General features: G+C 35.7%; 1 protein-coding gene across 1 annotated transcript; it reads right to left on the bottom strand.

The window, feature by feature from the left end:
- Positions 1-9,663: 9,663 nt before the first annotated feature.
- LOC111895561 (vacuolar protein-sorting-associated protein 11 homolog) lies at positions 9,664-13,252 on the bottom strand. The gene is made up of 6 exons (XM_023891647.3): positions 12,895-13,252; positions 12,624-12,690; positions 12,243-12,530; positions 11,884-12,039; positions 11,479-11,802; positions 9,664-10,826 (listed from the first exon to the last, which is right to left on the bottom strand). The coding sequence occupies exons 3-6, from the start codon at positions 12,462-12,464 to the stop codon at positions 9,918-9,920; spliced, it is 1,611 nt and encodes a 536-aa protein (XP_023747415.1). The 5' UTR covers positions 12,465-12,530; positions 12,624-12,690; positions 12,895-13,252; the 3' UTR covers positions 9,664-9,917.
- Between the last annotated feature and the right edge of the window lie 2,827 nt (positions 13,253-16,079).

Genomic DNA, 16,079 nt, shown 5'->3' with positions numbered 1-16,079 from the left:
GAGTTCTTTCCAGAAAATCCTATATTTTCTTTAATAAAAGCAGCCTTCTACCAAGACTGGACGGAGTTATGTGGTAAAAAGTAGTTTTCCCTTAACCGCTATCATTATCAAAATACTAAAATTGGTTATTAAAGAAAGCAAGAGAAGTCAGGGAAATAACATATGCCTCAGCAGTGAGGACTGCTGACTAAGGCAAAGGAATCATAGACTCCAAGAGAGTATCGAACGAACGACACGCCTGGTTCGTCTAACAAATGGAGACACAAACCCCAGAAGGTACCAAATGAAAGGTACAGCTGGTAAGGTCTAAAACAGTGAATACAGACCGCAGACAGTATCAAATGAAAGATACATCTTGCAAGGTCAAAACAGAGAATACAGACCGTAGACAATATCAAATAAAGATGCATCTTGCAAGGTCAACACAGAGAATACAGACCGCAGACAGTATCAAATGAAAGATACATCTCGCAAGGTCAAAACAGAGAATACAGACCGCAGACAGTATCAAATGAAAGATACATCTCGCAAGGTTAAAACAGTGTGACTCTGAAAATGAGTTACCAGCATACAGTGTAAATTTCCGGTGAAATACCGTTACCTTAAGACCATGAATTATAAGGTAACCCGGGATACTCGTAACCATGCTAACCGACACTAGAGTACCAGACGCCCTACAAGCGTCTAGAGAATATGACATTTGTCAACCCTTGGCTTGGTAGGCCGTGGACTGTAGCTAGCAGTCAGGGTACGGGGGTGTCAATCTCGTATAGATCTATACACACAATGTCCGCTCTCCCTACAGGAGACTCTGGTTACCAACTAGACGACGGAGAAGGCCGTGTCCTGAAGATGCATACCAAATAGTAGGTAGTGGGTTTCTAATGTAAATGTTGAACTAGAGGTAGAGACTCATAACTGAATTGACTGAAGTAAACCCATATGTCTATGCTTGTGTACATAGTATATAACTAATGAATCAAACGACCTTCGAAGGGACATCCGATCCCACTAGACCACATCTCAACGAAGAAAAGGAAATAGGGCGGACAAGCCTTCCTAAGTCCTTCAATCATTATTTATATGCATCTATACAAGCACAGACATACATCTAACTACGCTTAAGTGTGTATCAAGTGGAATCATATCGTGAAGTATAAGTGTATAGTGAAATATTCGAGTCGTGAAGTATAACCGTACAGTGGAATATCCGAGTCATGAAGTATAAGTGTACAGTGTGGGATAATCGAATCATGAAGTATAAGTGTACCAAGTATAAGTGTATCACGAAGTGGAAACGACAACTGGTGAAGTAAAAGCGTCTATCATGTATAAGTGGCTACAAGTATAAGCGATATAGAGACAATAACCAGTATAAGCGTATCACGAAGGAAATGCTTATTCAAGTAGGAGTTTTAAATAAGTAAAAGCGAAGCAGCAGTAACTAACAAGTAAAAGTATACGTCGTGAAAGGGAACTTCGATGAAAACCTTGGAAAAACCTTTATACTCCGGGAAAATCACATTTGGTATTCTTTGGTAAAATACGTTTGAAAACTTTATAAATCCTTGGAACCTTTATAAACCAGTTTAAAGTGAATTTAGATAAAACAGTATAAGTAAGAGTTTTGAAACAAATGAAAAACCTTTTTGAACCCATCATAGTATCCTACTCGGTAAAACAGTGTACAGTTTGGTAAAATCTTATGCATGCGGGTTATCAATCACATATGATTGACATGATAACTGGCATGTCTAACTTGTATTCCCCCCCCCCCCCTATAAAACGTATAAAAACATTTAAAAGGTTCATTCAGGGGTATGAACTCACATGGCGTAAGTGGATCCGACGAAGGTGTTGGTTGGGTGTTCGGTGTCAAGCAAAGACTCGAACACACTCGATGACCTATTTAACATATGATGACATATGTTCACATACAATTAGTATATTTAATACTAATTAAACACGTATACGCACTCAAAGGAGCGGAAAACACTTTGGTTAAGTGTTTGGGGTGTCCCGAGTAGCAACTAAGGGCTCAAATGGCTTAGGAATGGAGTTTACTCTCCAAGAGTAAACTCTAAACTTAGAGTTTACGGCCCTGGGACAACTCCCATGAGTTTACGGCCGTAAACTCATGGTGAGGGGTTCTAGGGTGTTTTAAGGGTTCAATATTGTTTGTGGAATTCCTCTAGGTCCAAATCCAAAAGGTATGAATGAGTTTAGGGTCTTTAAGGGCACCATTATGGAGTTTACGGCCCATGAACCATCCTTAAGGGAGTTCACGGTCGTGAACTCTCATTCCTTGAGTTTATTGAAGTTTCAAGCCCTTATTACACTCCTAGCATTTTATAGTAATAGTCTAAGGCCATTTGGGGAATAAAAACCAATATTTTGGCATGTTTGAAGGTGTTTACGGCCTTGACACATGTCTGGGCCGTAAACTCCTTTTACCCCTTCATTTCATTGTGTTTAATTGATCTAAACCCGAAATAGCAAGTCCCTAAATTATGTATTAAGCCTAAGGGTGGTTTAGGAGTGTTTTGGGGCATTTTGACAAGTTTAAGGGTTGTTTACGGCCTAAGCATGTGCTTGGGCCGTAAACTCTCTTTTATGCCTCATTTTGATGGTTTTAAATGATCAAACACTCCTAGGCTAAATCCTCAATTTATTTCCAAGCTATTAGGGACATTTTAGGGTCATTTTGGCCTCATTTAAGGGGTTTACGGCCTAAGCATGCTCTTAGGCCGTGAACGCCTTTCCAACAGCTTAAATGGTCGAATTTTAGGCTATAAACACAAATCATAATGTTTAGAACAAGCTAGGATAAGCGGACTTACGATTTGGAAGCGTTTGGTTGCAGTTTTGAGTCGAAAACGAGTCTAGAGAGAGAGTATAGAGAGAGAGGGTGGAAAAGGCTCAAATGGGGTTTACTCCCCCTTATATATGGGTGGGAGTTGGAGCTCAGTGGAATTCTACCCGATACTGCCGTTATACGGGGCTTTTGGTCGCACCCGATTTAGGGGTCGTAATAATAATAAAAACTAACTTTTCCAATTAAATGGAAATGTGTATTACGAGTTTTTATCTCTCTTATCACGACTTAACGACATAAAGATATAAATAAATGAAACATTTATTTATTTGACGACCTCTAATTAACGGAACTTTTATACAGTGGAATATTCCGTTAACGGTAACGGGGAAATGTGACGGAACAACTTGGGTTGTCACACACTCCTTCTGCTGAAACAATTATGCGTGGGGATAACAGTAAGGATGAATGTTAATGGATGAGGTACCCTCGTGAAGAGTAATTGTGTGCTCATGGCAGCGGTGATGAGGTAAACCAGACGGTATGTGAAAAAATTTCAAATTTCTTAAGAACTTCTTGAATAGTCGGGGGTGGTAGCGATGTTGGTGACCCAATTACTGTCGAATTCATGTGAACTAACCTCGCATCCTCATTGTGGCATAGCTTGAGCATTGACTTACAAGAAACCAATGTTCTTATTAGACTTGGATCCCCCATAATAGTAATTTGACAATTTCCATCCCAAAACTTCATCCATAACTCCCACCAATTTACCGTTATGTCACCAAGGGTTTGTAACCAGGTAATGCCCAAAATAACGTCTGACCCCCCTAAGTTTAAGGGATAGAACTCTTCAAGATCCTTCTCAGGGAAAAGAATCCTAATCGACCACCTGTGTTTCGGGAAACAGGAAGTTCTCTAGTTGACTAGTGAAAGACTTTTATTAATGCATTCCCAAAAAAATAAACAACCCTATGGAGAGTGACATCCCCAAATTTCACGGCCAGAAAAGACCGGTTTGTTTATGCTTTATTTTAAAATCAGAGTAATCGTTTAAAGAAAACGGTTGCGGAATTTGTTCCCAAAACAAGATATGATAAAAACTTATCAAAACATTTCTCAAAGAGAATGTATTTTCATTAAATAATAAAACCTCGGGATGTCATGTTCCAATACAGACACAGAAGCATAAACAGAACATACATTCATTTACTCTAGTGATTTACATCTCCTTTAATCTCAGTGCAAAGCAGCTTCGTATCAATACCTATGATACAATTAAACTGAGTGGGTCAGGCTTGGGAGCCTGATGAGCATATAGGGTTTTCAACCCACAATAATATAATTATTATATTTAATTATCAAATAATCAATCCAATTACCCACCCCCTTTATCTCCATTTATTTTTTAAATATTTATCCTAAGAACCGATTACCCTTCTCTCATTCATTCCTAAGGATTGCCCTAAGGAATTGGCACAAAGTCTAGTGCTGCCATGGTTCTTGGATCACCTCTGGTGAACACGCAATTCACAATAATTAATGGACACCTAGTTTAAGAACACCTAAAGAACATTTAGTTCCAATATTACCCAATGAACCTAATTATCTAAGGAACATAGAGTATGAAAGCTCTTAATTCAAATAACGTGATAATAAAGTATATCTCGATCCTGCAAAACCACTGATATTATGAACACATATTATATTTCTAAAACAACATATCCCATCCCGTCGATCCCCACATACTGACCCTATACAATGATCTTACGAGATCTAGCCTAAGGATTCGATATGAATAACAACTGACGAAGCTGCTTCGGAAATTCCCTGGCAGCAAACGAGGATCAATAAAGACATCAAATAAGGTGAATGGAATAAGTTTCACCACGAACCTTCGTTCGTAAAAGAAAGAACCACAAGACATTTTAAGTCAGGGGTAGTTATCTAGATAACAATGCCTAGGCGTGGTCCGACTATCATGAGGTATTATACCCCCAGACTCTACCTATCCCAGCAATATAACACCAGACATACCTAGCAGTGGTCTATTACCGAAGCACTTTATTAGGTAGTCTACGAAGTTCCCTTAATTACTTCATGAAAGAAAACGCTGACATATGAAGCTCGGTCAATCACTTCATAAAAGAAACGCTGACTCCAAAGCTCTCTCAAAATAAAAGTATGGGGAAATACGAATAGAGTATTCCCGTACGCTCCCGTAACCGACACACAAAATTGTCAAAAAAACTTTGTACAAGATAGTACTTCTTGCACATTATAGTACTCTGGTATGCGAAACAATCGTACCTGAGAACATAATAGTACCCTGGCACAAGCAGCACCCAAGACACAGAGCTTTGAAAAATACTTCGTACATAAAATGTACTTTTGTACGTAGGACGTACTCCACCGATCATCAATCTCACCCCACACGTACTCTTAATAAGAGACTACCCAAATCCCAATCCTAATTGAACTAAACATCCCATTTAAGTCTTAACCCATCACTAGGCAAACCTACAATGTTTTTTATCAATTTTTTTTATACTATCTCCGTTTAGGAAACACTAACTAGTGTATACTTAACACAAGGTTTTTAAGTAATAGTATCATATATACACATCTTAACACATATTGAACCATATCTGATTCGCACGTTGTATATTATCAAATATATCTAACACGTATTTCGGACAATGACAAATACTTCACATACATATGTATATTTCATATTATAATCAATACTCGTATTTAAAATCACGATTCCTAAAAGGGACTATACACATGATACCTTATCGAATGAATACGTAGTTCTAAAATACATAATCCGTACTCCCGGATCTTAAATTTTCCTCATTACCTAATCCATATTTCTGGACCTAAAACTAACCTCTTGATCTGATCCATACCCTTGGATCTAAAACTAACCTCCTGCTCTGATCCATACTCTCGGATCTAAAACTAGTTTATCTCTTTATCCTTTTATCTCATGGTCCAACCCACCTTTTATCACCTACCAACAACCTCATCTACTAATGTTCTACCCAACATATTTTTAGATACAAAATACATATATAGTTTAACTCATTAAAACTTATATAATTCATCCATTCCACAATCATCTCAAATAAACAACAATATATTATACACATAGCATGTATTTCATAGCAAATACTTAATATTTATGTGTTAGAAGAAAGTGACCACACACTTACTTGATCAGAAGATGATCGGGCAGCACTACGGCTTGTAGAAGTAGTATCCTTCAGTGAAACTGTGATCTCTTCACACACCGGACTTCTCGCGGGTAGAGCTTCGGCTCGGAAACTCTTTTCTTCTCGGGATCTTCGGTGCTTCGGGACTTTCTTCGGGTCTCAGGGTTGATACCGGGGCTTCGGGATATTTCTTGCACGCAAATCGAGGTAAAACGGGAGAGAGCAAAGAGAGAATGAGCAACCAAACTCGACTGGCCCTTCAAATCTATTTATAGGGCAAAATTGGCCCTTGCCACGTCGTGGAACCTTTTTCCACGTCGTGGGCTTGGTCGTCACTGCATGCGTCATCGCAAGTTGCATCTGGGGGACTCTCGGAGGTGTCAGAAGACTTGCCACGTTGTGGTCTCTGACAGTTTTGGGGTTTCGCGCCCCAAACTTCAGAAACTCATAACTTTCGCATACAAACTCCGTTTTTGATGTTCTTTATATCGACGCGTAGGTAAAAACAAGATCTACAAGTTTCATTTAGACTTTGTAGGCTAATTTTTACTTTATTTTTAATATATTAATAATATACTATTTTTAGTAGGCCGGGACAGGAAAACTCTGTTCGAAATTCATAACTCCTTCATCTGAACTCCGTTTCCGTCTGTCTTTTTATCGTTGGACTACTATTGATGATATCTTCAATTCTCATTTAGAAAGTTTTGGCTAAATATCACTCGACCTAAATCTCGAGTTTCGGGCTGCATACTGCTAATGTTGAAACTTCGAAAAATCATAACTTCCTCATACGAAGTCAGATTTAGATGTTCTTTTTATGCACGCTCTCGGTTTAACGTATTCTAAGAATTTAATTTAGATTTATAAGGCCAAATATCACTCTAACGTAAATTCACTATTTACCTCGCGCTGTGTCGTGCCGGTTCTGTCGCGAAACTTCGACAGGTCATAACTTCTTCGTTATAACTCAAATTTCGGCGTTCTTTATATGCACGGAAACCTTGTGACATATACTACAACTTAGTTAAGATTAATCCTTCTAAATAATCTTCCATCAAAAAGTCATTTTTGATGTTTATCATCTCTAATTGACTAGCCCTGATCTACGGGCGTTACATGGAGCATTATTTATAATGTCTTGCTAATCTATTTAGATACCAAAACCGAATCCTAGAATATAGGAAATCCTAAATAAGCTAAAAATTCGGTTGTGGGTGACTGTATGGTTTGTCTAGAGGGTTGAGTGCTCCTTGTTAACAAAACATCAAAAATAGTGTCTAGTTTCTCTTCATATGACGAGTTTGCCATACTTTTCCCTTCGTTTTTTCCTTCATTATTCCCTTCAAATTTTCTTTTGTTGTCACGCCTGGGAGTTAACTTCTTTCCCTTCCTTTTCATACTAGAACTATCATATGTGAGAAAAGGATCAACATCTTCAAATAAGCAGACCCCGTCAGTATCCATTTTTTCATCTGTAATATCCACATACTGTACATCAACCGGAGTGCTACCGGTGCCAAATTCGCAAGGTACCTTAGCCTTGTCTCCAACAGCTACAGTATCTCGAAATAAAGCCTCATAATATGTCTATGTCTAATACACCTCCAAATTCTTATCCTTAAACTTAGCATACTCTTTATCTTCCTATATGTACAAAATGAAAATGTCATCAAAAACACAATACAAATACTATATTGTTAGATACATTTTGTAATTATTACCTTTATTTTTTCATCCCACCATTCCTTTGATGCTGAGATTATATTTTTCGTGGGATCAGTTGAAATTCCCGTTTCTAGTCTTGTTAAACGGTCATAATATTTGAACTCTTTCCGCATTATGTCTCATTTGTTTTTCATTTGATTTATGTCCAATTCTTTACCCGTTCGTTCCAAAAGCCTCTTACATATATTTTGGCACGCCGCTTATTTGAAATAAGTACTTGTCCTATTTCCGTTATTTAGCTCGGTCATACATTCCTCAAGAAATATCTTGAATGTATGAGGATCCCAATGAAACCTATTTGGAACTTTCATTTTGGGTGTATCAATATCCACATCATGAACATTGATAGTGTCCATTACCTATATTGCATCATCATAAGGAATGAAGAAAATTCTAAAATTCAAGGTAATGTTGAATCAAAACAGGAAGAAAAAAATAACCACGAGTATGAAGAAAATTCTTAAATACAGAAAAAAAAAAATCAGTACAATCATGTGGAACAAATAACCACAACAATAATGAAGTAAAAATAAAAGCATATCAGGGAAATTTATGATCAAACATCACAGGTGCAATTCACTGCATGTTGAAGGAAAAAAACAAAGAAACTACATGGCTATCTACAGCAATTCACAGTTCAATTAACAGTGCAATAACAGGGCAGCGCAATGGGAATAGCTAATAACAACGACATTCAAAGAATGAAGAAAAAAGAGGAACAGTCAAGAAGTTCGACTGCTTGATCGATCACAGAAAAGGGGAAAAAAACGCATACATGGCTGCTTGCTTGATCGATTTCGTTACCAGGCGAGAAAAAAAAAGGAAGAAGCAGATTTCTTACTGGTTGATCGTTGATGGCTGCTTGCTTGAAGATCGGCGATGGCAGCGCAATGGGAATAGCTATCGACAACAGATGATCGATTGAGCAACGAGGGTGATGGGTTTGTGTCGTTGGTTTGAAGGGTATTTATGTAATTTTCGAAATCATTAAAATTAAGCAATAAGAAATAAACATTACCTCCCTTGCTTATTAAAATCAGCTTATTTAGTTTATTCCCACCACAATAAGCTGATTTTTTAAGCATCTTATCCAAACACTTAAATTAGCTTATTGTAGTGAGAATAAGCAATAAGCAATAAGCTGGCATTTTTTCCCTATCCAAACACCCTCTGAAACAAACTAATATTCTGATTACAAGGAAAAACTAAATAAAAGAAAACAATTAAATTATCTCTTGAATGCTGATGCCTATCTCCTGTGATGATAGACTTGACCAAAACGCCCTTGGGTTGTATTAGTACAATACAATCATTATAAAGTGTCTCGAGCATCTTTGCAGTTTTTCACGTATGGAACATTTTTTTGGCATATTCAACATATTTTTAACATCAACATTTTATTCTTCTCTTTTAATAAAATATCTACAATAATCTCTTTTCATATTTCGGATACAATTAAGATTCTGAATATACTAAGCACATAAAACCCATACAACACTTACTTGCATTTCTGTTTTTAAGATCCTTATCATATTCAAGATCTACAACGCTTTTAAACATCTTTTACTTTCTTTGAACCTTCACACAAAACATCACATCACACATGTTAATTTGATTACAAAGTTATTAAATTGATTTTTGACCAAAACATAAACGAACTTGGTTTGGGCAGAATCAGATTATATCCTATTTTTGCAAAATGATATGAATTTACCCTATTTTTTGCAAAAGTTTTTATTAGTTTACCTTAGTTTTGCAAAAAGCTAAACCTTTTGTTTGGAGATAAAATTGTCTACATGTAACATCCTTCACCCCATGTCTACATCTAAACATCTTTTTGAGTACATATCATCCAGCTAATGCTGATGTGGCAAATCAAATAACAAATGAATGTCACAAACATACATAAGAGCTAAGACAACCTCATATAAGTTACCTTTCAAATGTTACAAACACAAAAGTGAAAACAAATCAGTGTATCATCTCCGGAATCACTCATTCCGGTTTCCAAAACGAAATGCAAAAAAGAGAAGATCAAACAAACAAACAAAAGATTGCTCAGAATCCACCAGCGGAATTACCGTTTGAATTTAAAGATCCTCCTGATTCCTTTTTGCTAGTTTTGCTAATAATCCCTTTTCCAAAGTACTCAGCAATCACTGAAAATCCATCTTTTGTGAATTCTTAACTTGCTTGAAAAACTGATCTTGATTTTTTGAATTTTGTTCCAAGTTTCTTTTCATTTCAAGAACAGATCTGTACTCAAAGGCACATTCGGGGCATTCTTTTTCATTGTCTCCAAGACAACGTTGATGAAAAGAATGCATACAAATGAAGTGGACAGCTGGCAGATCGAGTGTGAAAGTACATGCAGTACATTTGCTTAATCTCACCAAATTAATCTCACCATCTTCACTTTCGATGAAAACATTCAACTTGTCAACATCTTTCAATTTGGTGGAACAGTTTAAGAGAAGGGTAGTATGGTCTTTTGACGCGAGACCCTTTTCGTGTAGCTTCTCGAGGTAATTTGTAAGGTTGTAGATTCTTTGTGCATCTAGAAACTTCTGGATGACATAAGAAGGTTCAAGATGACCAATTGTATGAATGTATTGACTCATGGCTTCATCAAAATCTTGCTTCATGTATAAATGATCACCATATTTTCTTAAAACTTCAGCAGTTGCAGCTGCATCAGCTTGTTGAGTTTGAACAAGATTAATGGCGACTGTGTAAAGGTTTTTTTTGAAAAGCATGTCGAGTTTGCTTTCCATGTCTTTTTCTCCAATACATAAAGCCGATTTATCGTTCATGATAAGGAGGATGCTTCCCCATTCACAAAGCATGTGGGAGACTTCTTTGGTGACTATACTGTGTGCGATTAAACGGTTTTTGAGGTCATAGATGTTGAAGGTGTTTGAGCCACTTCTTTGGTCTGCAATTACACATAAGAGGTATCCACGAAACCACCCGAGTAACTTTTTTTCTCCTTCAAAAGCCCAACATGGACCTCTACCATCAACTTCATAGAAATATATTGCCTCGGGTCGACCAATGATAAGCTCCTAATTAACACCAAATTGCAATACTTTTATGCTTTAAAACGATAAACAATAACAATATACAAATACTAGCAACAAAGCAGGAAGCAGATACTAGCAATAAAGCAGAAAGCAGATACTAACGATAAAGCAGAAAGCAGATACTAGCGATAAAGCAAGGGGCAAATACTAGCAATAAAGCAAGGGGCAGATACTAGCGATAAAGCAGGGAGCAAATACTAGCAATAAAGCAGAAAGCAGATACTAACGATAAAGCAGAAAGCAGATACTAGCGATAAAGCAGAAAGTAGATACTGGCAATAAAGCAAGGGGCAGATACTAGCAATAAAGCAAAAAGCGGATACTAAATATAAAACAGAAAGCAGATACTAGCGATAAAGCAAGGAGCAGATACTAGCCATAAAGCAAGGGTCAGATACTAGCAATAAAGCAGAAAGCAGATACTAGCGATAAAGTAGATACTAGCAATAAAGCAAGGGGTAGACACTAGCAATAAAGCAAGGTGCAAATACTAGCAATAAAGCAGAAAGCAGATACTAGTGATAAAGCAGGGAGCAAATACTAGGAATATAGGCAGGAAGCAGATACTAGCAATAAAGCAAGATAAAAGTAAAGAGTAAAGAGAGGAGGGGAAGAAATAGCAAAAGGGTGATACCAGGCGATCATTCATGGCGACACTATTCACATTACTCCCAATGTGATCTAGGGTTTGTCGACCAGCTGGCTGAGTCTGCAAGTTAAATAAGCTTACAGAAGTTGGAGTAACTGCAAACAAATGAAAAGCTTTCCCATCAACACGAAAACCCATTCCAGTAATACCACATTCGGATTTATCTTCACTTTTCTCCACTTGAAGCATGAATCGTTTGATACGTTCACATGCAATATCACCTTGGATGCAATAAATGCAACCATTGTCTAGTCCAATAGCTATCAGCAATATTGGTGGAGCTTCTTCTACAACTAGAAACGATGTTATCTGAAGAACAACAACAGAAACAACTCCAATTACATTTACCCATAATGTTTACAAGAAATGTTGCAAGTATAAAACTTCAACCTTTGCTTCTGGGAATTGATTAGTGAATATTCGTAGTATTTGGATACAATCAGGATCTGGTTGAGTTTTATCTAGGTCAAAAACTTTGAGGCATACAGACGATAATTGTGGAGATATTTGTTCGTCTTCTCCAACAGTTAGTAGGAAGTTGCGTTGCTGGTCAATTCAGAATAAAAATGGAAAAAGATTAAAACTTTCAAGTGTTACAAACCTAATTTCATGTCATTCTGTATAGGAAAACCTAGAATCGTAATTCTGCACAAATGTGTTCTTAGATTGCTAAATTCACGTACAACGTGATCAACAATGGGGAAACGGGTAATTAGGAATTATAGACAGACAGAGAGCGATGAAAAAACCTTGAGTTGTTGAATGAATAAAACAGAGGAAGTGTGAGCTTGGAATCCATAGCTGAACTTAAAACCTCGATCTAGTAAACTAACAGTCCCATCTTCACATCCCACCGCGATTTTCCCCCTTCCGCTGGAGCAACACTCGATTTTTCCGGCGACTTCATCCGGGACCAAACATTTTCCGGCGTATTTCTCCTCAAAGAACTCGAATTTCCTCCATTGATACATGTTTCTTCAACGTATTGAAATCAAATCGGAGCCCAGATTAGTCTACGCAATTGTAATCATCTCAATCTGTACAGAATGCGCAATGGTTGAAGAATATGTGATCGATCACAAGGAAAATTAAATTAATTTTTCTTTGTGTAACATAACCATCTAACTTGCCTCTCAACAAGATGTGGATAATCTATACTTTGCTTGAATCCAACCAAAAAGATGTAATCATCACAACCTATAAAAATTCACCAAATCTTTATCACCAATACCAGAAAACTGAACTTTGATTATCATTAAAAAAAATTAACAAGTTGAAAAACTAAACATAAGTAAAAAAAAAAAAAGTATAAAGATTCAGCAATTCCACTTTGTTGCCAAATAAATAATCCAGTAAAAAGTCTATAAGTGGATGATCTAAAAACCTTTAGATAAAACTTACCGAGAGATGCTTGTATGCATAGATAGCTTTAGGGTTTGGCTTGCGGATGGAAAGAAGGATCGGTGGAAGAACTTCAAATTGATTAAAACGAAAGTTGCAATTCAAACTTTGATTCTTGGATTAATTGGAAAGATAAAGGTCCGCCTCTTGATAAGGCGGTGACAGGCGGTATTGGCTACCCAGGAATGCGGCAACTCAGTAGGCCCAATTTGCGATGACGTCAGCTATCCATAGCCAAAACAAAAATCGTATCCTTTAATATGCGTGTGAAGGAAGGAGATGACGACTCATACCATTGAGGCGGCAAAAGGGGAAGCAGGTGTAAGACGTATGCTATTAAAGCATCATGTTCTCGAGGACGACGGATTGACTTAAGGGTGGTTGACTTATCTCTAAAAGTTCTTTTAACAAAAGTTGCAAAACAAGAAGTGAGCATTTTATTTTTATATCTAAAATCCAAAAGTAGTTTTTAAAATATTTTTATCAAGCATCTTTTACCTTTTATTTTCCCTTAAAATGACTTTTGGTCTCTTAAAAGATAAATCAAACACCCCCGTAGACTATCCCGAACCTCCGTCTACAGCATACAGTGAGGAAGGTGTGAGAGCATCGACAATATTTGGAGAGAAGGGGATTATAACCAAGAGAGAGATAAAGATAAAAGGGAAACATAGGCGGTGATGTGGGCCGCAAAACGAAGCAGCAGGTGGCGGCAAAAGAAACATCATTGGAAAAGAGTGAGTAACTCACCGTTAGGCAGCTAATTGAGGCGGTGGTGTGAAAGAAGAAGCAGTTATAAGTTAAAAGAATGGTCGGTTGAAGTAAACTCATCTCTGAAGAATATTGTGTAAAATCGGTTAAAAATAGCCGCCCACGACCTTTCTTATTGGAGGATTTTAAGCACCTCAACGACGTGTACCATATATATATATATATATATATATATATATATATATATATATATATAGAGAGAGAGAGAGAGAGAGAGAGAGTTAGGTTCATGTGTTTAAAGTAATTATTATGTTATTATATGCATAAATATGAGCCAATCAAAATTTAAAATAAAAATAAATAAATAAATAAGGGTAAATAGGTAATTTGATAATTAGTTTCCACAAAAAATATCCTATAATTATGGTAACCATTGACTTCAGCTACCTAGGTTTTCTCTATCCATCGTCTACTTTTTAAAACCACAATGACGAATTAAAGGGGTGTTTGGCTTGGTGACTCTTTGTGATCCTTCTCCCATCGTTGGCAGCCCCAAAAGCAACAACGGCAGTGGCTGTCGACACCTTGGTCCATCTGCTTCGTCACCAGTGATCACGAATCAAGGGGGAGAAGAATCGATCGATAGAAGACTGTAAGAGATTTGTTATGTGGTGTTTGAACGAAGTCAGTAGCATACGAGAAAAGGGAAAAGGATTTCGGCCCACCGACGATTGCAGGTAACGGATGAGGGTTTCTGCTCCGATCGGTTCTTGGCTTTCCCCTCTTCTATCCGGCAGCCAAACACAAAGAGGGAAGGGAGATGCTAGCAACAACAATGACGAATTAAAGGGGTGTTTGGCTGGTTCATCTTCAATAGAAAAATGAACGGGAAGCAACAGGTAAAGGTTTCTCTTTCTTTTGTTTGATTTTTAACGGAAATTGAAGGAGAAGAACAACACAAGTTCTTATTCTCCTCTTGGTTTTGATTGATATCAATTGGGTGTTTGGATTGGGGCTTGGTCATCGACACAGGAAGGGACTTAAGGTGGATAGTGATGTTGAAAGTGAAGGTAGTTTGTCACTATTTTCATATCAATTTTACTTCTTCTTATATGATAAAATCAATTTTTTTATGTAGATGATTCAATGGATGATATTGGTGAGATTCCAATTCTATTGGAATGAAATAACGAATTCCAATTATGTTGGAATGGAGTCACGAATTCCAATTCTGTTGGAATCACAGAAGTTGATGTTTGAAGAACGGACAAAAAATTAAAGTGATTCTAAGCAATATTATTCTTTTAGAATGTATTAGTGTCGTTGTTAGATTTTGATGTTTTCTTTCCCGTTTTGAAAGTTTTTTTTAGTTTTATTCTATAACAATAAATGTAATTCTTAACAATTGTTAGCCGTATTCTATAAGAAATAGTGTATTTTTTGTTTTATTATTCAATTGATTTTTCAAGAATTTGTTATTCTACAAGAAGTTTTTAAATTCATGATCAAGAAATAGGTTCAAGAATATTTTTATTATTTATGGTTCAATAATATTTTTATTTTTTAATATACTCATAAACATATTCTTTCAGAATGTCCGAATTAAAAGAATTATAATTTGTAAAATCGGATTTTTAAAATTAATAGAATCTATAATCCCTTAATAAATGCAATTTTCCTTTATTATATCTATATTAATTGACTAAATTACCCTTGTAATTAATTAAGATGATATTTTTCAATTATATTTAATTCAATAATATATATTAATCACTTTCTCAAAATAAGTAAATTTGATTGGCCCACATTTATGCATACAATAACACAATAATTACTTTGAATAGAATAACCTAAGCCTATATATATAAAGGGTCCTACTAATTGGACCCCATATTTTCTTAAGGGACCTCTCAATAATGATTTTTTAAGTATAAATTTTTGTGATTACTAAAAGCTATTTTTTTAAACTCGTACCTATCATTTAATTACTATTAAATTTTTATTTATTATATATTTTATTCTTTTATAATCAAATAATAATAAAACATGTCAACGTTTTTTATATATTTTAATATTTTCTATATTTTAATATTTTTATAAACCAATAAATAAAATAAAATGATATTAAATATTTAAATGAAAACTAAGTATTATTAATAGAAAATGCAGTGACGGTACATATATCTATAGCGACCATTGTTTCAAATATGTATACAAGCATACACCAATCTAAAATAAAAATCTACACAAACACCAAAAATCTCATTCTTTCCTTTTATTTAAAAACAGAAAAAATAATTAAATTTTTTATTTAAAATATTTTATTTTATAGATTTGAAAAAATAAAAATATTTTTATTTTAATACTTTTTTATAAAAATGATATATTTTTTTTTCTATAAACAAATCTTTATATTGAACCATTTTATTAGGTAATGATTAGTTTTATTTAAAATAAAATATAAAATAATCATG

This window comes from Lactuca sativa, chromosome 9, assembly GCF_002870075.4.
Source record: "Lactuca sativa cultivar Salinas chromosome 9, Lsat_Salinas_v11, whole genome shotgun sequence".
Taxonomy (NCBI): domain Eukaryota; kingdom Viridiplantae; phylum Streptophyta; class Magnoliopsida; order Asterales; family Asteraceae; genus Lactuca; species Lactuca sativa.
The sequence above is the reverse complement of the archived record's forward strand: the minus strand, read 5'-3'. Positions and strand labels throughout refer to the sequence as shown.

Bases quoted from the DNA above. Each gene is read 5' to 3' on its own strand.
- LOC111895561 (XM_023891647.3), bottom strand. From the start codon at position 12,464: ATGTATCAATGGAGGAAATTCGAGTTCTTTGAGGAGAAATACGCCGGA. The intron at 12,040-12,242 runs GTTTTTTCATCG...TGAATTGACCAG, and splicing joins TATTCATTCAACAACTCAAG to CAACGCAACTTCCTACTAAC. The intron at 11,803-11,883 runs GTTGAAGTTTTA...GTTGTTCTTCAG, and splicing joins ATCAATTCCCAGAAGCAAAG to ATAACATCGTTTCTAGTTGT.